This window comes from Ranitomeya imitator, chromosome 2 (assembly GCF_032444005.1).
Source record: "Ranitomeya imitator isolate aRanImi1 chromosome 2, aRanImi1.pri, whole genome shotgun sequence".
NCBI classification, from domain to species: domain Eukaryota; kingdom Metazoa; phylum Chordata; class Amphibia; order Anura; family Dendrobatidae; genus Ranitomeya; species Ranitomeya imitator.
The window spans coordinates 103,717,305-103,739,020 of record NC_091283.1 but is presented as its reverse complement, the minus strand read 5'-3'; the positions used below and the strand labels follow the sequence as shown (position 1 = coordinate 103,739,020).

At 42.3% G+C, this 21,716-nt stretch overlaps 1 protein-coding gene across 1 annotated transcript in view; it reads right to left on the bottom strand.

The window, feature by feature from the left end:
- Window positions 1-1,158: 1,158 nt before the first annotated feature.
- SLC25A43 (solute carrier family 25 member 43) overlaps window positions 1,159-21,716 on the bottom strand; it is a 59,166-nt gene continuing 38,608 nt past the window's right edge. The window contains exons 4-5 of the mRNA XM_069747092.1: window positions 5,657-5,791; window positions 1,159-3,930 (exon numbers count right to left, since the gene is read on the bottom strand). Coding sequence (XP_069603193.1) covers window positions 3,724-3,930; window positions 5,657-5,791 — 342 coding nt within the window. The 3' untranslated portion in view covers window positions 1,159-3,723. The remainder of the gene's footprint in view (window positions 3,931-5,656; window positions 5,792-21,716) is intronic.

Below are 21,716 nucleotides of genomic sequence, written 5' to 3'. Positions count from 1 at the left end.
GGTTAAGTGACTGTAAAGTTAAAAGTAAAAGCCACAAAAGAATTAAAAAAAAAAATCTTCAAAAAATTCAAGCATTAACAGCAAAAAACAGCAGCAGTATTTACCTATGTATTTTGTACCTGTGTTGCCGCCATCTTTATGGGTTTGCTGCAGACTGAGATTAGTTCTGAGACCTGGGCAGGTAAATACTGTTCCCCATTTTTTGCTGTCATTGTTGGCCTTGTAAAGTAGGGAGTCTGTCCCAATGAGGTGCACTTAAGGTACCTTCACACTGAGCAACTTTAGAACGATAGCGATCCGTGACGTTGCAGCGTCCTGGATAGCGATAGCGTTGTGTTTGACACACAACAGCGATCAGGATCCCACTGTGACATCGCTGGTCGGAGCTAGAAGGCCAGAACTTTATTTCGTCGCTGGATCACCCACTGTCATCGCTGGATCGGCGTGTGTGACGCCGATCCAGCGGTGTTCACTTGTAACCAGAGTAAACATCGGGTTTCTAAGCGCAGGGCGGCGGCTAAGTAACCCGATGTTTACCCTGGTTACCCGGGGACTTCGGCATCGTTGGTCGCTGGAGAGCTGTCTGTGTGACAGCTCTCCAGCGACCACACAACGACTTACCAACGATCACGGCCAGGTCGTATCGCTGGTCGTGACCGTTGGTAAATCGTTTAGTGTAACGGTACCTTTAGTACTGTACAGCCCACCTACTCTCGTAATATGGGCGTCACTAAAAAAAAAAAAAGACTAATCCAGACACTGTGCATTACCTGTGTGTGACCAGCATCCTATACAAGCCTTTTCGTGCAATATGAATACTAAGCAATCCCCCCTCCATGAACTGGTAGGCTGTGAGTGGTTAGATCATCAGTATTTCGCACCTGTGTTGCCACCATCTTTACTACATGGGTTTACTGCATTCGTTCTGAGACCTGGGCAGGTAAATACTGTTAATAAGTGACCACATTTGGGATAAAACGTGTTGGTGTAATTATTGCTCAGACATTCACTCGTTCAACAAAAACTACTTTAATGTGTGTATGGCCACCAATTGGAAATGGAAGATGTGATCTGACCGGTTGCTCTGGGCAATGACATTTAGCACTATATCCAACATCCCCAAACCTTTGTTTTCCTTTACATAGAATACAATCTGGATATTATTGAAAATAATTTAATTCTCTTATTTACATAACACAATCAAAGATATAGGGAACATATACAATTTGTACATTAATTGGCAATTTTAACATACAAAAGTATTCTTACGGCAAATGTAGACTAGTCTCAGCTCAAACACACAATAAGAGTGGCTTCACACGACCATATCAACAACTATCGGTTTCATCCAGAAAGCTCAGACTATCTCTCCCTCTTGTCTGCCGTATACAGGTTTATTTTTGCAGCAGCTATTAATCATTTACATGACCATTTATAGATTCCCATCTTACAGAATTGCAATGTATCCAAAAAAAAATTTGTGTTAGACTGTGGCCCCGGATTTTTTCTGTGCACCCATGGTTTCAATAGGAGAGCCTCAACCGACACATGGAAGAAACTAGGGCATGCTGCAATTTTTTTTCCGCATGCAGATTTGGTCAGTGAAAAATTGCTGACCTGCCTCATTGTTATCCTTAGTGCTGTCCGTTTTTTTTTTTTTTAAACACTCGGACCGAAAATACGGTCGTGTGAACGAGCCCCAAGTTTATACACAGTATACAAGATGTACAATGGAGAACACAGATTAGCAAAGGACAAATACAGAATGTGGCCATAGTGGGAAACACTATACATCCCCGAGAGTACCGGACACGTGCAATTGGGACGTCCATGGCAGAGGTGATAGAGTAGTGCCAAGTGCGGCAGTGAAACCCACCAGCAGGTATATTCACAGATCTCTGCTTGGTGCAGAAAAGATGTCCGTATGATGGCTGCTCCAGGACATCACACTATGTCAGATAAATCTGGGTGTAATAAGGCCACTCCTTCAGATTATTCCATGTAATACCAGGCTCTGCTAGAGCAACAGTCTATTGTGGATCATAAAGATGGGTGGGATACAAGTGGTGAAGTCCTCCTCACCCACCACAATGCCCTATCAGAAGTGGAAGAGTAATTAAACCGATTTGTATTTATAGAATGTTACTGCACACATTAGCCCATGTTCACATTCAGAATATTTCATGTGCCTTCATCCAGAATTTTTTTGCCTTTGTTTAAAAGTACTTAAATGGACATATCTGAAGCAGTGACAGGTTCTCTTTTGAGTAAATGCTGGTTTTCTCCATAAAATATAAATTCTTAGCCATCTTTGTAGCTGCATTGTCCTCAAAATATATGAATACATTTGATACTATGAAAACTATCATACAGTTGTCAATTTATTCATACATTTCAAAGAGGAAAAACAGAGGAACAGCTTAATGCAGGGTTCTAAAACAGAGGCTCCAGAATTGTGATTTAATTAAAAAAACTAAAAATGTACTGAAATAGACAGGACAGCAGAGTCTATGTAGCCACGTGTACAGTAAGGTTGTCTGGATACACATGATGAGAGCATTATACTGCCTCTGTACAAATCTCTAGTTAGACCGCACATGGAGTACTGTGTCCAGTTTTGGGCACCAGTGCTCAGGAAGGATATAATGGAACTAGAGAGAGTACAAAGGAGGGCAACAAAATTAATAAAGGGATGGGAGAACTACAATACCCAGATAGATTAGCGAAATTAGGATTATTTAGTCTAGAAAAAAGACGACTGAGGGGAGATCTAATAACCATGTATAAGTATATAAGGGGACAATACAAATATCTCGCTGAGGATCTGTTTATACCAAGGAAAGTGACGGGCACAAGGGGGCATTCTTTGCGTCTGGAGGAGAGAAGGTTTTTCCACCAACATAGAAGAGGATTCTTTACTGTTAGGGCGGTGAGAATCTGGAATTGCTTGCCTGAGGAGGTGGTGATGGCGAACTCAGTCGAGGGGTTCAAGAGAGGCCTGGATGTCTTCCTGGAGCAGAACAATATTGTATCATACAATTATTAGGTTCTGTAGAAGGACGTAGATCTGGGGATTTATTATGATGGAATATAGGCTGAACTGGATGGACAAATGTCTTTTTTCGGCCTTACTATGTTACTATGTTGGGAAGTAACGGCAGCTCAGTCTACAACAAACTTCTGGATGCTTAAATTAGTCTACACTACAGCAAGTGGTTTTATAATCTGACATATAGAAAGTGGCATCCTTTTTTATTTTCTAATATACCTGTACAGCTATATAAATTTAGGCTGCATTCACACAGGTGTTGGGAGAGGTTTGAGGTTAGTGAATATCTTTACAGCCGTGACAGTTTTGGTTTATGGCTTTTTTTTTCTGGTCCATAGTTGTTTTTTTAATCAGCAAGTTCTGGGTAAGGGGTTTTTTCTCCACAGACTTCTATAGTTTTTTTTTAATGGCTTAAAGTGCCTTTTCTTGGCCTAAATGGGCTCTGTAGGATTAAAAAAAACATACCATGGTTCTTTGTGACGTACAGTACCTGATCATTGCATTACTAAAAACACACAAATTGGAAATTAACTTGCACATAAACCGTTCCAATTAAGAGTGCAGTCTTACAATATTTTTATACATAGAATTACTGACGTACACATTAGTACAAATTTAACGCCACTCCAGAAATAAATATATTTAGCGTTTTTCATGGTTTCTCCCAACTGAACTCAACTTTTAAGAGATGGATTCCGGTTTGTAAGATTTTTTTGTTTTAAAAACTTGCGCAGCTCTTCCAGCTCTCGGGGTCCAAGGCTCTGGTCCACCCCTGGCATAAGCTGGTTACTTAATGGGGAAACCGTGTAACCATTTTTATAGAGAAAGAACCGCTTGCTGCACTCAAAAATGGTGAACATCAAACCGAAATAAGGAACAACCTGTCAATAAAAAGAAAAGCGGGTATTAGTGGAGAACACAAAAATGATGCTGCAAAAAATAACACAAAAGAATAGAATTCTGCCTTTACAAATGCAATCAATCTTCATCCTATTGGAAGATGACAAAAATTGGAAATTGGGCATTGTGATTTATAGGACCAGTATCTTGTGAGGTTATTAGTTTAATAAAGCAGATACTGGAACACAGAACGCTATTGTGTGCCTGGATGCTCAAACAAAGTGAATAGGAAAGGAGATGTAGGCTATGGACGAAGAGTAAACTCACTGCATTTTTCATCACTATTTTTCACCTTCTGCACATTCAAAAACTGAAATCCAGCATCTTCTAACTTGGCCAATAAATAAACACTTCTCAATCCATATCCAAAATGGAAATAATGTGGCTCTCCACAGATAATCATTTTGCAGACTATCAAATAAAACTGCAAAAATGCTCATTTTTTTACACTCTAGCCAACAATATCCATCAAAAGGGATTAACTGGGATCATTGTATTTTTTTCCTTACTGAGCCAAGAACTAGGCAGGTAGTCAATAACTACCTGCCTGTGATGCCCAGCGCCGATCTCTGCAGGCTCTAAGCTCCTGCCGGCGTTCCTGATCTTGACATAGTAGCTGCTTCTCATCCATTCTGCTCTGTTGCCAGGCCATGGCTGCCAATGCCATGCCAATTGTCACCAGGCTCCCCGCTGCATAACTGCAGGGAGCTGGCTGTTAACCTGCTGATGTCTGCAGTGGCGTCCTGTCGACAGAGCAGCCAGGAGCAGGAGGAAGCGCAGCTATGTTGACATGAAGCATCAGGATCTATGGTAGGAGTAGCCATCGCTTTGAGCAGGTGCCAGGCAGAATAGGCATGTAGGTAGCAACAACCTGCCTGTTAGTACCTCGCCCGATAGGAAAAAATAAAAATAGTCCAATAAAATGGGAATAACGCTTTAAAAAGTAATTTCACCCAAGTGCAGCGTTCATTTATGGTGTGACTGACAGTCTTTAGACAAGCTAATAAGTGAAACAATTGATCGTAGAAACAGTAATAGAAGATTATTGGTCAGTGTAAGTTTACATTACACAGGAACAAAAGTACCTAGGAGGCTCATGCCCGATAATTTGCCAGTTTAAACAGGCTGCCAATCACCCAATGAATGAGCAAAATGTTCATGTGTCGTGAATCTTTAAGCTCAATGAGAATATCATGGTTTTCTGCAGCACACGTCCGGTTTACATAGGACTGCCATGATGATTTCTATGTGCACAGAAGATGCCATTCGGCTTGTACATAACCAATCGACAGTGTGGCGGCCGGTGCAAAACGCACCCTTAAAGTAAACCTAGCCATCACATGGACTAGAACAGATAGATTATACCAAACATATGGGGATTATCCCTTTCTGAACAATTCCTTATTTTTAGTAGGAAGGAGTTCCTTCACAATAGCCTGATCACAAAGTTCTCCTCTGCAGTGACCAAAAGTTTTCAGCTGTAATGTGGGAAAACCAAATACCCCAACATATAGTGTGAGGGTTGTATACTTATAGGACACAGATTCCAAAGACATACTGATAGGAATTCTAGATTGTGAGCCCAATCGGGGACAGTGATGATAATGTGTGCAAACTGTAAAGCGCTGCGGAATATGTTAGCGCTATATAAAAATAAAGATTATTATTATTATTATTATAAGAAACAATTAAACTTGAAAAGTTTACCTTAACCAGATTTGCAGTCAGACCACTCCAAAGACTACTCACACCTTTTGTTTTCACAATCTGTCTAAAGCAATCAAGCACACCATTGAAGTGGACATCCACTCCCCCACAATGAGGAAGGACCTGGCTTTGTGCCTATGATAACAAAGAGATAATTATATTTACATTGCTGAAAAACAAAAGCTAGGATCAATGCAAACACTGCAGTAATAGTATTGGTCATCTTTAAACTTTATGGACCCAGCTGATGAGGGGCAGTGGAAGTAAAATTTGGTGCTTTTAATCTGCAAGATAATAGTTAACAAGCATAGTTAAAAAAAAGGCTGTATCCTGATAACGTCACCATGTAAACAGGCTGCTGATCGGTCACATGAAGGAGCAAAACCCTTGTTCAGAAGGAGAAATTCTCTCTGTATGCGGCACAATGTCCTGTGCAACCAGGACTTGTGCTGCCAAGAACTATGGCAGACTATGTGCACCGAGCCATCTAGTATAGATCATCAATGTGCGCATTGTTTACTGCGTGTGAACAGGCAATTAAACAACCGCCGGTCAGTACAGAAGCTGACCAATTGCCAGTCATATCGAGCTGCCGGTTGGTCCCGCAGATGCTTACAGTGAATTCAACATACCTAAAATTACTGAAGACTTTATTTCATAGAAAAATTAAAAATGGAAAATAAGATAGATATGTGCAAAGCAACACGTTTTGAACGTACAGCAACGTTCTTTGTCAGAGCTAATAAAATCTTCAGAAATTTTACGAGGAGCTGGAAATATTTCTCTTCCCGTTTTCTTCCATGTTCAACACGCAAGGTCGGGTCTTGATTTCTGTGCAGACTGGAGCATTACAACGGGTGAGCTGGCAACTTTTTAAAATTCCTAAATAATAACTTCCAAAATCTAGGCTAGACTAATGCAAATCTGATTGATAAAAATGGGAACAAATTAAGAAAAGGAGAGGTAGTATAAACTAAAAGCTTTATCCAACTTCTTTCTTACTATTTCCTAATTGCAAAAAAAAAAAAAATGATGTCTGATGTTCCTTCGCTGTCTGTGGAATTAAAGCATTTCCATGATTAACAAATGCAAGATGCAATTATATATACAGTAGATGGGACGCCGATCAATTAAGGAAGGACAGCATTTGAGCAATGGAAAATACTAAAAATGACATGAAAGTAGTGTCCTGTTGGCATTATTTTAAACATTATAGAAAATATTGGACTGTTTGGAAAATAGCAATTAAAAAAAAAAAATCATGAGGACTAATACATTTACAAGATAATCATGAACGAGCATTGTTAAAAACACTTGTTTCACAATTATCTTGCCGTGTAAACAGGCTGCTGATCGATCTCTCGACAAACAAGCAAAACCGCTCACAGTGAAGTCACCTTTTGTGCAGTGCAGAAAAATAAAAAAAATCGTAATTCTCATCGTCCTGTGTAAATAGGGCATGCACTGCTGAGAACATGGCAGCCTTTGCGTGGGCATTTAAAGGATCGGCAGTCCGTAGAAGCTTACAAATCTGCAGTGGTATCATACTGCCGGTCAGTCTGTGTAAACGGACCTAAAGTTTGCTGTATTCATGAGACAAGCTCTGATCTCCTGCCCCTCTGACCACTGCCACCTCATCAATACCTCCTGGCTAATGTGTACAGGCAACTAGGGCAGCATCTAAAGTCCCCGTATACAGGAACACTCTGATCACCCCGATATTACAGTTATCCTTGAGAGCCACTACTAGCCAAGTCTTGTATAAAAGGGAGAACTAAAGTATCGGCAATTAAAATTCAGGAGCCAAGGTCCTTCTCCACAGACATCATCTGTCACGGGAGCGTTGAGGACCATAATACTCCTTAAATGGTCGGCCGATCCTACCGGTTGGGCAGTCTAACGTGTATGGGAACCTTAACATTTCCACTTTATGTCAATGCAAACATTCAATCAAAACTGTTTTGGAAAAATTAAAACCACTTAAAAAGAATCTGTTGTGGTCAAAGCACACTTATGTTAAGTGTTTGTGGCTTAAGCGGGTATTCCCATGTTATACATTTCTGGCATAGCCGGTGTGATTCTGTCTGTGGGTCCCAGCATCTATTTAGAATGGAGCCTTGTGGCGTACCACTGTCCAGTGATAGCTGACCTCGCATGTAAGGAAGTTTTTACACGGAGTTTTTTTGTAGCAGAAGATCTCCAAAAACCATGTCTGAATTGAAGTTTCTGCTCTGTAAACTAAAAAAGTATGAACCCCAGGGCACCCTTCATTGATTAGCATGGAAGTTCTGAGTATTGCTTGAGCGTGCATCTCTCCAATTACAGTGGGGCGCTACTGGATGAGGTCTCTTTGGCCATAACCCACATCCCATTGATCAGCCATAACTGTACTAGGTGAGAAAAACCCTATAAAATATTTGTATACACCAGTGCCCACTTGTTAATATATCTGATTCATCAGTTATTCGTTATTGGACTGAACCAATATATAAGAATGAGCGAGGGTGCATTTACACTGCATGATCATTGGGAAGAAGTGCTCCTGGGAAAGCTCAGTTACTAATAATTGTCCAGTGTAAACAGGCTGCCGGTCACCAGACAAATGAGCAAAAATACAATTAAGCTTACTTAGAAATCATTATCTGCAGCACATCACCTGTGCGGTGGAGAACAATGCACCTTATATGCACAGAACAATCGTTCTCGGCACATCGGAAGCATGGTCCGTCTTTCTCGGCAGGCTAATAAATGACCGCGGGTCAACACTGTAAACAAGCCCCGACTTAACATTTTTCACATAATACATGAAGCCTGATGAAGGAATACAGATTGTACATAAATATAATGCTGCACAGAGCTCTGCCCCAATGTACTTTCTCTAGCTTCTATGGGAATACCTCATTCTTCTACTACACCCAGAACAGGTAATTCCTGTTTACACCCAGCAGGGCACAGTTACACACACAGGCCTCCATAACAACCTCCGAAGTTCTAGAGTCAGCAGAAAAGTAGAACCATTGTGATTAGATTTAGCTTTATAAACCATAGGCCAAGCCATGATCAGTTCTCGGAGCAGAAAACGATCCTACATTTCCTGTGCTATTGTCACCATACCAGTTTGCTAATGGAAGAGTACAACAGATATTTCACAGATCTAACATGGGCCTTGATTGCCCAAAGACTCAATGATGGTTCTCAAAACCCCAGCTGATCTTGAGGTAGGACATACAGATCGGGGGATTAACAATACAAGCCATCATCAGAAGCATGTTCAGTAAAGGCCTGGTCACAAAAGTGGTGAAAAAAGGCTCCCATATACATCAGGCTAACGTCAGCCAAACCCACCAATATCAATGGATTTGGTAGAGAAGGGGTATGATCATTCACCCCCACTCCAATAGATGAATGTTGGGGGAGAGAAGCATCCAGCATGCCCTTTTTCAGATGGCAGATCCTCTTGATCTCTTGAGGTATGCCACCAAAATAGATGTTTGACAGTGGTTCACCGATAGAGAACAAACACAGGAGCGCTCCAGTGACGGGACAGTGGGAAGAGATAACTGCCAAATGATCAGCTAAACCACAGTATGGATGACAGCTATAGACTGCTGCACGTCCCCAAATTGGGTGGGCCTGAGTACCTGGCAGACACAGGCAGAGGAGGCCCCCAGTGAAAGAACAATATATGGGCCCTTTGCAGTCCAATAGCTTATAATAATACACACTTTCACATGCTTTGCAGGTGGCAGTGGCCCTTTTACCTCTTGATCCCCTTGCACCAATGGAATGTCTGCCCTTGGCACGAGTAGACATATAGGTTGGTCTGGGCAATCAGCAGATACCTGGTAAGCCATATGGGTGCAAGTGGCGACAACTGGCTTTGACAGTGTGTGTTTGAGGAAGACATGCTGTAATTTTGAGGCAGGAGAAAACGGCATTTTTCAATTTCAGATCAAAGCAGGCCCTTGATCATTATTGGAAGCCATTGAGTAGCTTGGATGGACGTGAAATTAGCAGACAAACTGAGGCTATATAGATAATATGACAAAATAGAGGCACAGTAATAAAATACAACTATGCACCTAGAAGGTTAATATTTTTCATGTCTGAAGATCATATATATTTAGGGTGTGGCTTGAAGCCTGCGATGAGAATTCATTCCAAGCGGTCAATCACTGAAGGGTTGTCTGTGCAAACCTGTCTGTAGGTACAGAAGCGGAGTGGCCACTGCCTCATTGTATGCATTCATAAAGCTATGTTTGCAGGAGATAACACAGATGGACCAACTCTGTTCTGTATCAGATGCCCATAAACCTTTAAGGCCAGGTTCACACTTTGTGTATATGGGGCCATATGTGTAAACAAAGTTGCAGAGCTCCTGCATCTCAGGGTATGTGCACACGTCAGGATTTCTTGCAGAAATTTTCCTGACAAAAACCGGACATTTTTGCCAGAAATCCACATGCGTTTTTTTCATGCGTTTTTGGTGCGTTTTTTCCCAAATGCGTAGAATAGCAGGAAAAACGCAGAAAATCCGCAAAATTAATGAACATGCTGTTTTTATTACCACGATGCGTTTTTTGCGTGGAAAAAAAAACGCATCATGTGCACAAAAATTGCAGAATGCATTCTAAATGATAACATGCATATGTCTGCGGTTTCTAATGCGGTTTTATCGCGTATTTATCACAAAAAAACATGGAAAAAAAACACGAAAAAACCTGAACGTGTCCACATACCCTCAAATCCATTAATATTTACCACAATGTGTTTTACGGAGGGGGGAGGGGGGGGCGGGTTGGGATATCTATCCATCTCAAACACGTAGAGGAGGCTGGGAAATTTGCATCATGGGTGTCCAAACTTTTGCATCGGTCTATTTTCCTTTTTGAAATGTAAAAGACAATATATAGGTTTTTGTTTGCCTAAAATACAAAAGGAAGGGTGTCATCTGTAACTTTAGGCCTTTTAGAAATCATTTCATCTTTAACTTGCTCAACTTTTCACAACAGTAATTTTGGCCAGGGGTGCCCAAACTTTTACGTGTGCGTATAAAATATTGCAACAATACAATGTCAGCAGTCTAAAACTACAGATTTAGGGTTGTTACTGAAGTGAATGGCTACAATCCAAATAGAAAAAAGGTCCAAAACAGAAATTGACATGCTGCAGATTTAAAAATGCAAAGAAAGCCAGATTACACACAGATTTCTGAGAACGAAAAAAAGAATATGCAGCAGCGGGTTAGACTACTTTCACACTTCTGTCTTTTTAGATCAGTCACAATGCGTCGTTTTGGGGAAAAAAAAAACATCCTGCAGGATGCATTTTTTTCACATAGACTTGTATTGCCGACGGATCGCGACGTATGGACTCACGTCGCGTCCGTCGTGCACTGGATGCGTCGGTATTTGGTGGACTGTTTTTTCGTACGTTGTGTCCTGCACTTTAAACTGCGCATGCCCAGCCGGAACTCCACCCCCTCCTCCCTGGGAGTTTACTATGGGCAGCAGACGCGTTGAAACACTGCGTCCACTGCCCACGTTGTGCAGAAAATCACCACTGTCCGTCGGTACATTGCCTTTCGACCCCGCTGCATCTCCACATACCAGAATTTACGCAGGACAGGTTGTATCCTCGGCTGTTACATAGCATGCCACCACACTTTAATCCTAGGACCATGTATGGCATGGATGTTGCATTTTTTGGCTATTAGCGGTGGATACCGACATATTGGGGTCGAGTTCTTTGCGGCCTGTATAGGCATGTTTTGCAGGATAGTACATCTGATTAGGTGCATCTAGGGCAGGATATGTGTTTACCGTTAACCGATTGTACTATGGGACTGTCATTTATTGTGGGATATGGTGGGTGTAGGGATTTTGATTTTAAATGTTTTTAACATGTCTTTTGAGGTGTTTAATAAAGGTGTTTTGCTATATGGAGTTACCAATTGTCTCTATATTTGGGGTTGTGCATACCATTTTTAGTCTACCCTTTCTCTTTTCCTTTGCTATGTTCTACATGTAGACTAGGTATTGCACCCCTTGATGGTGACTGTGATATAATATATTGGTGCGCCCCTCTCTATCTTTACTCAGCTGCAGCCACGATACAAGACTGGAGCGGCGCTGCAGGCGGAGGAAAGTTTTGATGGGTATGTATTTTCCTGCATGCACTATGTGCACATTACCGAAGGCTAGTGTAAGCTGCAGTAACAAAACAAAACGCCGGAGTGCTTCTTGAAGCATTTGGGCAGCTTTAGAAAAATAATAATTTGTAGAAAATGTATTTAATTGTTGTAGATCGGATGGTTACAGTGCAGCTTATGAACCCAATACACATTTTTATTAATTCTTTGCATTCCACCTCCATCGACTTTGCAATACTTTAGCCGGGTTGTAAGGTTCATGCTGACACGGTGTGATCAAAGGTGAACATGACTTCTTTTAGCTGCAGAGAAACCACCTACAACTTCTACAGAGACAAGACTAATAATATCTTTGTAAAAGTCAAGGCTCAGTCAGATGGAGCGGCCAGACCTGTGAATGATATATATGGAGGCATGCATACACACACTGCAGCACACACTTAACAGAAATCTTAATCCTATAGCATGTACAGATTGCTTGAGAATCGCGGCAATTCGAGGGATACTAGCCCATGTAGACTGGAGTGCTTCTTGCAGTTCCTGGAAATTTGGTAAGTTGCGATGACTAAGTTCACATTGCGGTCAGCTGTACTTTTCTGGCTTCTGCCTGAAAAAGGGGATTAAAAAATGCACCTACGGATCCATTCACTAAAATGAGACAAAATGGACTCCGTTCGCTCTGCTTTCTGGCATGGTTAGCCTGCCTACTTTCAGAGATTCAGCCGGAAGCCCTGGACATCCGACATGGTAAAAGATGGAGTGGATTCTACTAGTAGTATTCATGATGTGTTGAAAGAGTGCGCCTTGAGACTTTTTAGGAAAATTATTTAGGAAAATGACTTACAGACATTGATAACAGACTAATCGCTCATCTCACCAAGTACAGCACATGCCCAAATTACAGTATTACTGTGCATCTTCCAGCACATACCCCTATTACTGCCTATGAATGCTGGTCATTTCTGTAATCACTGATTTATTTGGCAGGAGTGGTGATCCGTACATAGACTGTCATGGCCAAAGTCCAGACTGGTTTACATTCCCAGGAGGCTCGTGTGAAATTTTATAGCTTCTGCTCAATGTTTGTAAATGGTTTCACTCATCACAAGGATTTCTCACCAATGAGCCACACAGTCCCAAATATAACATGCAATATCCAAGATGGGTACTCACCTTAAAAGTACGTACACAAAAGAAGCATTAAAAAAAAAAAAAAAAAAAAAACTGCAGGATTTTTCTTTAAAAAAAAAACAAACAACACAGAAATAAAGGAAAGGTGAAAAAATCCTAAACTAAATTAACATGGTAAACTGCACGTCAATTAACTAAAATTAAGGGGTTGTACACTACTAGGACAACTCCTTAATTAAAATGTTTGGTGCCGTTAAAATAATATAGCCTGTGCTCACCTCCCGTGCTGGCTCTGTTCCTGCAGGGTCAGCCCTCGCGGTCCCGGGACTCACATGCAGTTGTTGTGACACGTGTGCCCAGTGCCCAATCAGCGCTGGCATCACTGTCCTCGCCTTCGGACAAATCGAACATGAAGAGGAAGTCCAGGATCAGCTGATCTTAGGCTTCCTCTTCGTACTCTAATCAACATCACTGATTGGGAGCCAGTGTCACAATAACAGCATGGGAGCGTGAGCGCTGACACCATGGGAGCGTGAGTGCTGACACCACGGGAACGGCGCTGGCACGGGAGGAGACTGTTTTTTTTTTATTTTGTGGAGGCCAAGCGCGGGGTATGCAGAGAAGTTGTCCAAGTAGCGGACAACTTGTCCAAGTAGTGGACAACTTCTTGAATTGTCCTGCAGTGATGACCGGCCAACTTAGCGCATATGTGACTACACTGATCGATTGTATACAGCGGCCAAGTGTGCAGGGTCAGCACGCCCTGGATGCATAAATAATGTAGCGGTGTCCTCTTCTCTCTGATCTCCATCATCCGGCTCTTTAGCCCTTATCTTGCTGGGAATTGCAGTTTCTCCAAACATCTGGAGAGTCACATGGAGGCCACGGCGCTAGAGGATTCTAGTTCATGGATGCGCAACACCCACAGAAGGGAAAGGGGGCACAGATCGTTTTTAGTTCCAAGCATGTAAAACTTTACTCTCTACAAATGGTCTTCACTATTTGCTTCCCTGCAGGCCAAAGTGTCATCCACAAAGACATCAGTACAAATACGCAGAACATGCTCCCCCTCCATAACAGATTTCCTTATATTGCAATGTTTGGAGCACACTCCGCATACCCCTGCAGCGTCGCCATTATGTATACGCACCTGTATGTTATATGGAGGCACTGGGTGGTCTCATGGGAGTTTCAGCATACATAAACAGCAATACCCTGCACAAGTGTTCAGCGAGGTCTTAACACAGGGATTAAAATAAGTTTGCCATGCAAAACGTTTACATAATATTTGTATCTTTAAATTCTTTTCCTTTGTACCAATCACTTCCTCTGAGCCTCTGTTTATTTCACTACTAACCAGATATAGATCTGGACATGCACATATGGGTAAGGTGGGTGCCAAAGTGAGATCACCTCCACAGCACAAGAACAAGGAGCACTGGCTGTAAGGTCCAGGAACAGCTGTCAAGGGCACTGGGAATGACAGCGTTCCTTTCCACCAGCCCCATCTAGTGGCCAACTAGTGCTCTACGCCAAGCTGTGATGTCACCTTAGGGGCAGTCAGGGATTAGAGAATTCCCTGAGCTGAAGCCCTGAAGTCACAGCGACATCCTGTGTCCTCTGACATTTACTGCTCGTGCAAAAGTCATAGGAACGAAGTAATGCCTGCATCTACCGCATGTATTACAGACCAGATATTAGATAATAACACACCATCACTTCATACCAGGTGGCTATATTCCATCTCAATTCATGGAGCAATAAAAAGTTTAAAATTCGTGTAATAGCAAAAAGCTACAGAGGGAGAAATGATTGTCTGGACCCTAGAAAGGTATCAGGGTAATGAAGAGAAGGATAAGAGATCCAGGCTATGTTCATATGTGGCTTTTTTTGTTTTGATTTTTAGCAGGCAACACCTGCTCTATTGGCAGTAAAATTTGCTTAAAAAAAAGGCAGGTTTTACTTAGATTTTGTTGCACTCTTTGCTGCATGTTTGTCAGGGAATATTTGTCTCTTGTGCATGCTGGTAAAGTTTAGTCCCCACCAAAAAAAAACAAAAAATAGCAAAACCTGATACAAATCCTGGTATCATGTTTTGCTGTGGTTTTTTTTTTGGATAGTGCAAAAATGCTATCCACGGCTTTCAATGGGTGAAAAACGCTGAAAAAAGTGACATGCTGCAAAACAGTATTGCACAAAATACTGAAGAGAAAAAAAATATATCAAGTTGTGTGCATGAGATTTCTGAAATCTCAGACTTTGCTGGTACTGTAAGGGTATGTGCACACGTTCAGGTTTTTTCGCTTTTTTTGCGATAAAAACGCATTAGAAACTGCAGACATATGCATCCTATTATTTAGATTGCATTCTGCAATTTTTGTGCACATAATGCGTTTTTTTTCGCGAAAAAAGCATTGCGGTAAAAAAAAAAAAAAAGCATCATGTTCATTCATTTTGTGGATTTTCTGCGTTTTTCCCGCGATTCTATGCATTTGGGAAAAAAGGCACAAAAAAAAAAAAAAAAACACACCAAAAACGCGTCAAAAACGCATGAAAAAAATGCGAAAAAAAAAAAAACACATCCGGATTTCTGGCAGAAATGTCCGGTTTTTGTCAGGAAAAGTTCTGCCAGAAATCCTGACGTGTGCACATAGCCTAAGACACAGGTGAAAATTTGCTTATAACAAAAACTTCAATGAAAAAAGTACAACGTGTGAACACGGCCTTATTCTTTTCTTGCTGATTTGCAGCAGATCTAAATCTACAGCATGCCAATTTTTTCATATTTCACCCATATTTCATACTAAGGAGTGGGTAAAAATCTGCACCAAACAAAAAAAGAAATGTCAAAACGGGTCTATTTTTACGCATTTTTTTTCTGCTAAGAGATGCTGCAAATACTTAACATGTGCACATATCCTTAACCCCTTCATGACCCAGCCTATTTTGACCTTAATGACCTGGCCGTTTTTTGTAATTCTGACCAGTGTCCCTTTATGAGGTAATAACTCAGGAACGCTTCAACGGATCCTAGCGGTTCTGAGACTGTTTTTTCGTGACATATTGGGCTTCATGTTAGTGGTAAATTTTTGCGTTTATTTGTGAAAAAAAAAATGGAAATTTGGCTAAAATTTTGAAAATTTTCCAATTTTCAAATTTTGAATTTTTATTCTGTTAAGCGAGAGAGTTATGTGACACAATATAGTTAATAAATAACATTTCCCACATGTCTACTTTACATCAGCACAATTTTGGAAACAAAATTCTTTTTTGCTAGGAAAAAATAGATAAAAAAATAAATAAATAAAATAAATAAAATAAAATAAAAAAAAAATAGATAAAAAAAAAAAAAAATTTGACCAGCGATTTCTCATTTTTACAGCAAAATTTACAAAACCTTTTTTTTAGGGACCACCTCACATTTGAAGTCAGTTTGAGGGGTCTATATGGCTGAAAATACCCAAAAGTGACACCATTCTAAAAACTGCACCCCTCAAGGTGCACAAAACCACATTCAAGAAGTTTATTAACCCTTCAGGTACTTCACAGGAGCAGAAGCAACATGGAAGGAAAAAATGAACATTTAACTTTTTAGTCAAAAAATGATGTTTTAGCAACAATTTTTTTATTTTCCCAATGGTAAAAGGAGAAACTGAACCACGAAAGTTATTGTACAATTTGTCCTGAGTACGCTGATAACTCATATGTGGGGGTAAACCACTGTTTGGGCGCACGGCAGGGCTTGGAAGGGAATGAGCGCCATTTGACTTTTTCAATGAAAAATTGGCTCCAATCTTTGGCAGACACCATGTCACGTGTGGAGAGCCCCTGTGTACCTAAACATTGGAGCTCCCCCACATGTGACCTCATTTTGGAAACTAGACCCCCCAAGGAACTTATCTAGATGCATAGTGAGCACTTTGAACCCCCAGGTGCTTCACAAATTGATCCTTAACAATGAAAAAGTACTTTTTTCACAAAAAATTTATTTTAGCCTCAATTTGTTCATTTCCACATGGGCAACAGGATAAAATGGATCCTAAAATGTGTTGGGCAATTTCTCCTGAGTACACCAATACCTCACATGTGGGGGTAAACCACTCTTTGGGCACACGGTAGGGCTCAGAAGGGAAGGAGCGCCATTTGACTTTTTCAATGAAAAATTTGCTCCAATCGTTTGCTGACACCATGTCGCTTTTGGAGAGCCCCTGTGTGCCTAAACATTGGAGCTTCTCCACATGTGACCCCATTTTGGAAACTAGACCTCCCAAGGAACTAATCTAGATGTGTGGTGACCACTTTAAACCCTCAAGTGCTTCACAGACGTTTACAACGCAGAGCCGTGAAAATAAAAAATCATTTTTCTTTCCTCAAAAATGATGTTTTAGCAAGCAATTTTTTATTTTCACAAGGGTAACAGGAGAAATTGGACCCCAATAGTTGTTGCCGAGTTTGTCCTGAGTACACTGATACCCAATATGTGGGGTGTAAACCACTGTTTGGGCGCACGTCGGGGCTCGGAAGGGAAGTAGTGACTTTTGAAATGCAGACTTTGAAGGAATGCTCTGCGGGCGTCACGTTGCGTTTGCAGAGCCCCTGATGTGCCTAAACAGTAGAAACCCCCCACAAGTTACCCCTCTTTGGAAACTAGACCCCCCAGGGAACTGATCTAGATATGTGGTGAGCACTTTGAATCCCCAAGTGCTTCACAGAAGTTTACAGAATCATTTTTCTTTCCTCAAAAATTATGTTTTAGCAAGCAATTTTTTATTTTCACAAGGGTAACAGGAGAAATTGGACCCCAATAATTGTTGCCCAGTTTGTCCTGAGTATGCTGGTACCCCATATGTGGGGGTAAACCACTGTTTGGGCGCACGTCGGGGCTCGGAAGCGAGGGAGCACCATTTGACTTTTTGAATGCAAGATTGACTGGAATCAATGGTGGCGCCATGTTGCGTTTGGAGACCCCTGATGTGCCGTAACAGTGGAAACCCCTCAATTCTAACTCCAACACACCCCTAAACCTTATCCCAACTGTAGCCGTAACCCTAATCACAACCCTAACCCCAACACATCCCCAAACCACAACCCTAACCCTAACCACAGCCTAATCTTAACCCTATTTCCAACCCTAGCCCTAATTCCAACCCTAAGGCTATGTGCCCATGTTGCGGATTCGTGTGAGATTTTTCCGCACCATTTTTTAAAAATCCGCAGGTAAAAGGCACTGCATTTTACCTGCGGATTTACTGCGGATTTCCAGAGTTTTTTGTGCGGATTTCACCTGTGGATTCCCATTGAGGAACAGGTGTAAAACGCTGCGGAATCCTCACAAAGAATTGACATGCTGCGGAAAATACAACACAGCGTTTCCGCGCGGTATTTTCCGCACCATGGGCACAGCGGATTTGGTTTTCCATAGGTTTACATGGTACTGTAAACCTGATGGAAAACTGCTACGAATCTGCAGCAGCCAATCCGCTGCGGATCCGCAGCCAAATCTGCTGCTGATCCACAGCCAAATCCGCACCGTGTGCACAAAGCCTAATTCTAACCCTAACCCTAGCCGTAACCCAAACCCAAATATCCGTTCGCTTTTTTGACAGATGTAAGGGCATTCTGAACCTCCGATCTAATTATCGTTTTTAGCTCCGATGCAAAATCGGGGGTCTCTTCACACAATAACCGTTGAATACATGATTTACAAAGCTTTTTGTTCCAGGCTACCGGCAAAGCTTTGTTACAGGTGGGGCAGGATTTATTTTTATTTTTCTCCAACCTCTTCTTTCTCTATTAAGGGCGAAGAAGGAAGCCCATTATAAAATATGAACTTTCTCGGAGGTCACTCACCATTCAGACGTGGACGTAGGTACCGATTCTGGAGGAGGGCCCGGGTCTGGTAGAGGAAACTCTTGAGGAGGAGAGTTGGTCACTGCAGCAGATCTGCTGCGCTGCGTGGAATGGCTGCTGGACCCACTTCTCCTGGTACTCTTAGGGTCTGTCTTCTTATGGTGCTGCTGCCTCGGCTGCAGTTCCGGTTCTTGTTGTAGATCGCTGTCCTCCATGTTTCCAGGGAGATAGTGCGACAACTATGTGTGCACTATCTCCCTATTTGAATCTGGCGCTACCAACGGTGTTCACCGCACTTCCGGCTCCTACGTCACATCTTCCGGGGAGAAAAGAGCTACCGCGCATGCGCGTGGAAATGACCCGGAAGTTCTGCCGCATTTCCGGAGTGGCGGCCATCTTTGTACACCCGGAGCGTGCGCTTGTCGGCACAGGAGCTCCGGGTGTCTCAGCGCCCCTTCCTCTCCTGAGAGTGGCAGCGATTCTCCCCCCGCACACCCTGAAGAACCCCTCGGTTTCAGCGATGGCGGCTTCTGGTGCCGGACGAGCCGCGGCAGGAGCCTCCTTGCTGCCGGAACCCGACTGTCTGGTCCCAGTCCCATGATACGGCGTCTTCTTACAGGTACCACCGAAAAGAGGTTCCCCGTAAGGGACAGGAAACCAACTGATGCGAGGGAGAGGTACCGCCCTTTTATCTGTAGGTTTCCTGTCCCTAAAGGGCGGATCCCCTCTCTCTGTAGTGCTGTCATGGGAGACCGAGAAAACAAGTTATATTATACTCACCCAGGGGTGGTCCCGATGCGGTCCGATGGGCGTCGCAGTCCGGGTCCGGCACCTCTCATCTTCTTACGAAGTCGTTTTCTTCCTTGCTTTAGTCGCGGCTCCTGCGCAGGCGTACCGATTTGCCCTATTGAGGGCGCTGGGCCTCTCTGACCTTTCCTGGCACCTGCGCACTGCAGTACTTTGCTTTGCCCTCAACAGGGCAAATCAGTACGTCTGCGCCGGAGCCGCAACAGAAGCAAGGAAGATGGGAGGCGCCGGAGAGGACCGCCTCTGGGTGAGTATAATATAACCTCTTTTTCTCAAATTTCAGGTTACATCGGGGACTTATCTACAGCATTACAGAATGCTGTAGATAAGCCCCTAATGGCGGTGGCCGCAGTTTATTGCGGCAAAATGAGGTGACAGATTCCCTTTAACAACATTTCCCACATGTCTACTTTACATCAGAACAATTTTGGAAAATTTTCTTAGGAAGTTGTAAGGGTTAAAAGTTCACCATTGATTTCTCATTTTTCCAACAAAATTAGCTATTTTTTTTTAACCCCATCACGACCCCAGCTTTTTTTGGTTTTGCATGCTCGTTTTTCGCTCCCCTCCTTCCAGAGCCATAACTTTTTATTTTTTCCATCAATATGGCCATGTGAGGGATTTTTTTGTTTTTGCGGGACAAGTTGTACTTTTGAACGACATCATCATCAAGTGCGGTGAAATTGCAAAAAAAGAAAAAAAGTGCAATCCCACACTTGTTTTTTTGCTAGGTTCAATAAATTCTAAAACTGACCTCCTGCTATTATGATTCACCAGGTCATTATGAGTTCATAGACACCAAACATGTCTAGGTTATCTTTTTTATCTAAGTGGTAAAAAAAAAAAATCCGCAATTTTCCGATACACGTAGCGCTTATTTTTTGCGTGCCGAGCTGACTGTTTTAATGTTACCATTTTGGTGCAGATAGCTTCTTTTGAACGCCTGTTACTGCATTTTAATGCAATGTCGCGACAACCAAAAAAAACGTAATTCTGGGGTTTCAAAATTTTTTAATCGCTATGCCGTTTAGCGATCAGGTTAATCCTTTTTTTATTGATAGATCGGGCAATTCTGAACGAGGTGATATCAAATATGTGTAGGTTTGATTTTTTTATGGTTTTATTTTGAATGGGGCGAAAGGGGGGGTGATTTAAACTTTTATATTTTTTTTTCATATTTTACATTTGTTTTTTATTTTTTATTTTTATTTTGCTATGCTTTAATGGCCTCCAAGGAGACTAGAAGTTGGCACAACTTAATCGGCTCAGTTACACAGAGGCGATGATCAGATCAGCTCTATGTAGGAGAATTACAGCATTGTAAAAACTTTGCACAAGAAAGAAGAAGAATGCGGCACTCATCCAGGTTGCGAAGTGAATATCTTTAATCTGTCTTTAATCCATGTGCAGACTTTTCTGTACATGGACCCGTGGAAGCACTAATTGTGCGAAATGGCCGTCGTCCAGCTCACTCTCCCCGCACCCTCGTCGTCTCCGCTTGTCTTTTATGAAAAGTCTGTACATGGATTAAAGACAGATTAAAGATATTCACTTCGCAACCTGGGTGAGTGCCGCATTCTTCTACTTTCTTGAGCAAAGTTTTACTGTGCTGTCATGGCTTTTTATGCTGAGCACCACGCTCCAGTACTGCATGGATACCGCACGCTGTGGGTGTAAAGAGGTGTATTTGATTCAGCACTCCCAATACTGCATTGTTGAGTCCTGGTGCCGTTTGTCTTTCAGAATTTTCCAAGAATTACAGCATTGCTATGAGCGCCGGCAACAGTGTAGCGCTCTCAGCAATCTGGCATCAACAACCATAGAGGTTTGCAGGAGACCTCTGGTTGTCATGCCGACGCACCGATGACCCCTGATCATGTGACGCAGGTCACCAATGCACGCATTTCTGGCCGAATGGCTGGAAGTGCTTTTTAAATGCCGCAGTCAGAGTTTGACAGCGGCATTTAACTAATTAATAGGTGCAGACAGATCGAGATTCCGTCCGCGCCTATTGCGGACAGATCGAGATTCCGTCCGCGCCTATTGCGGACACATGCCAGCTGTTTAAAACAGCTGACATGTCCCAACTTTGAGGTGGGCTTACCACCGGAGCCCGCATCA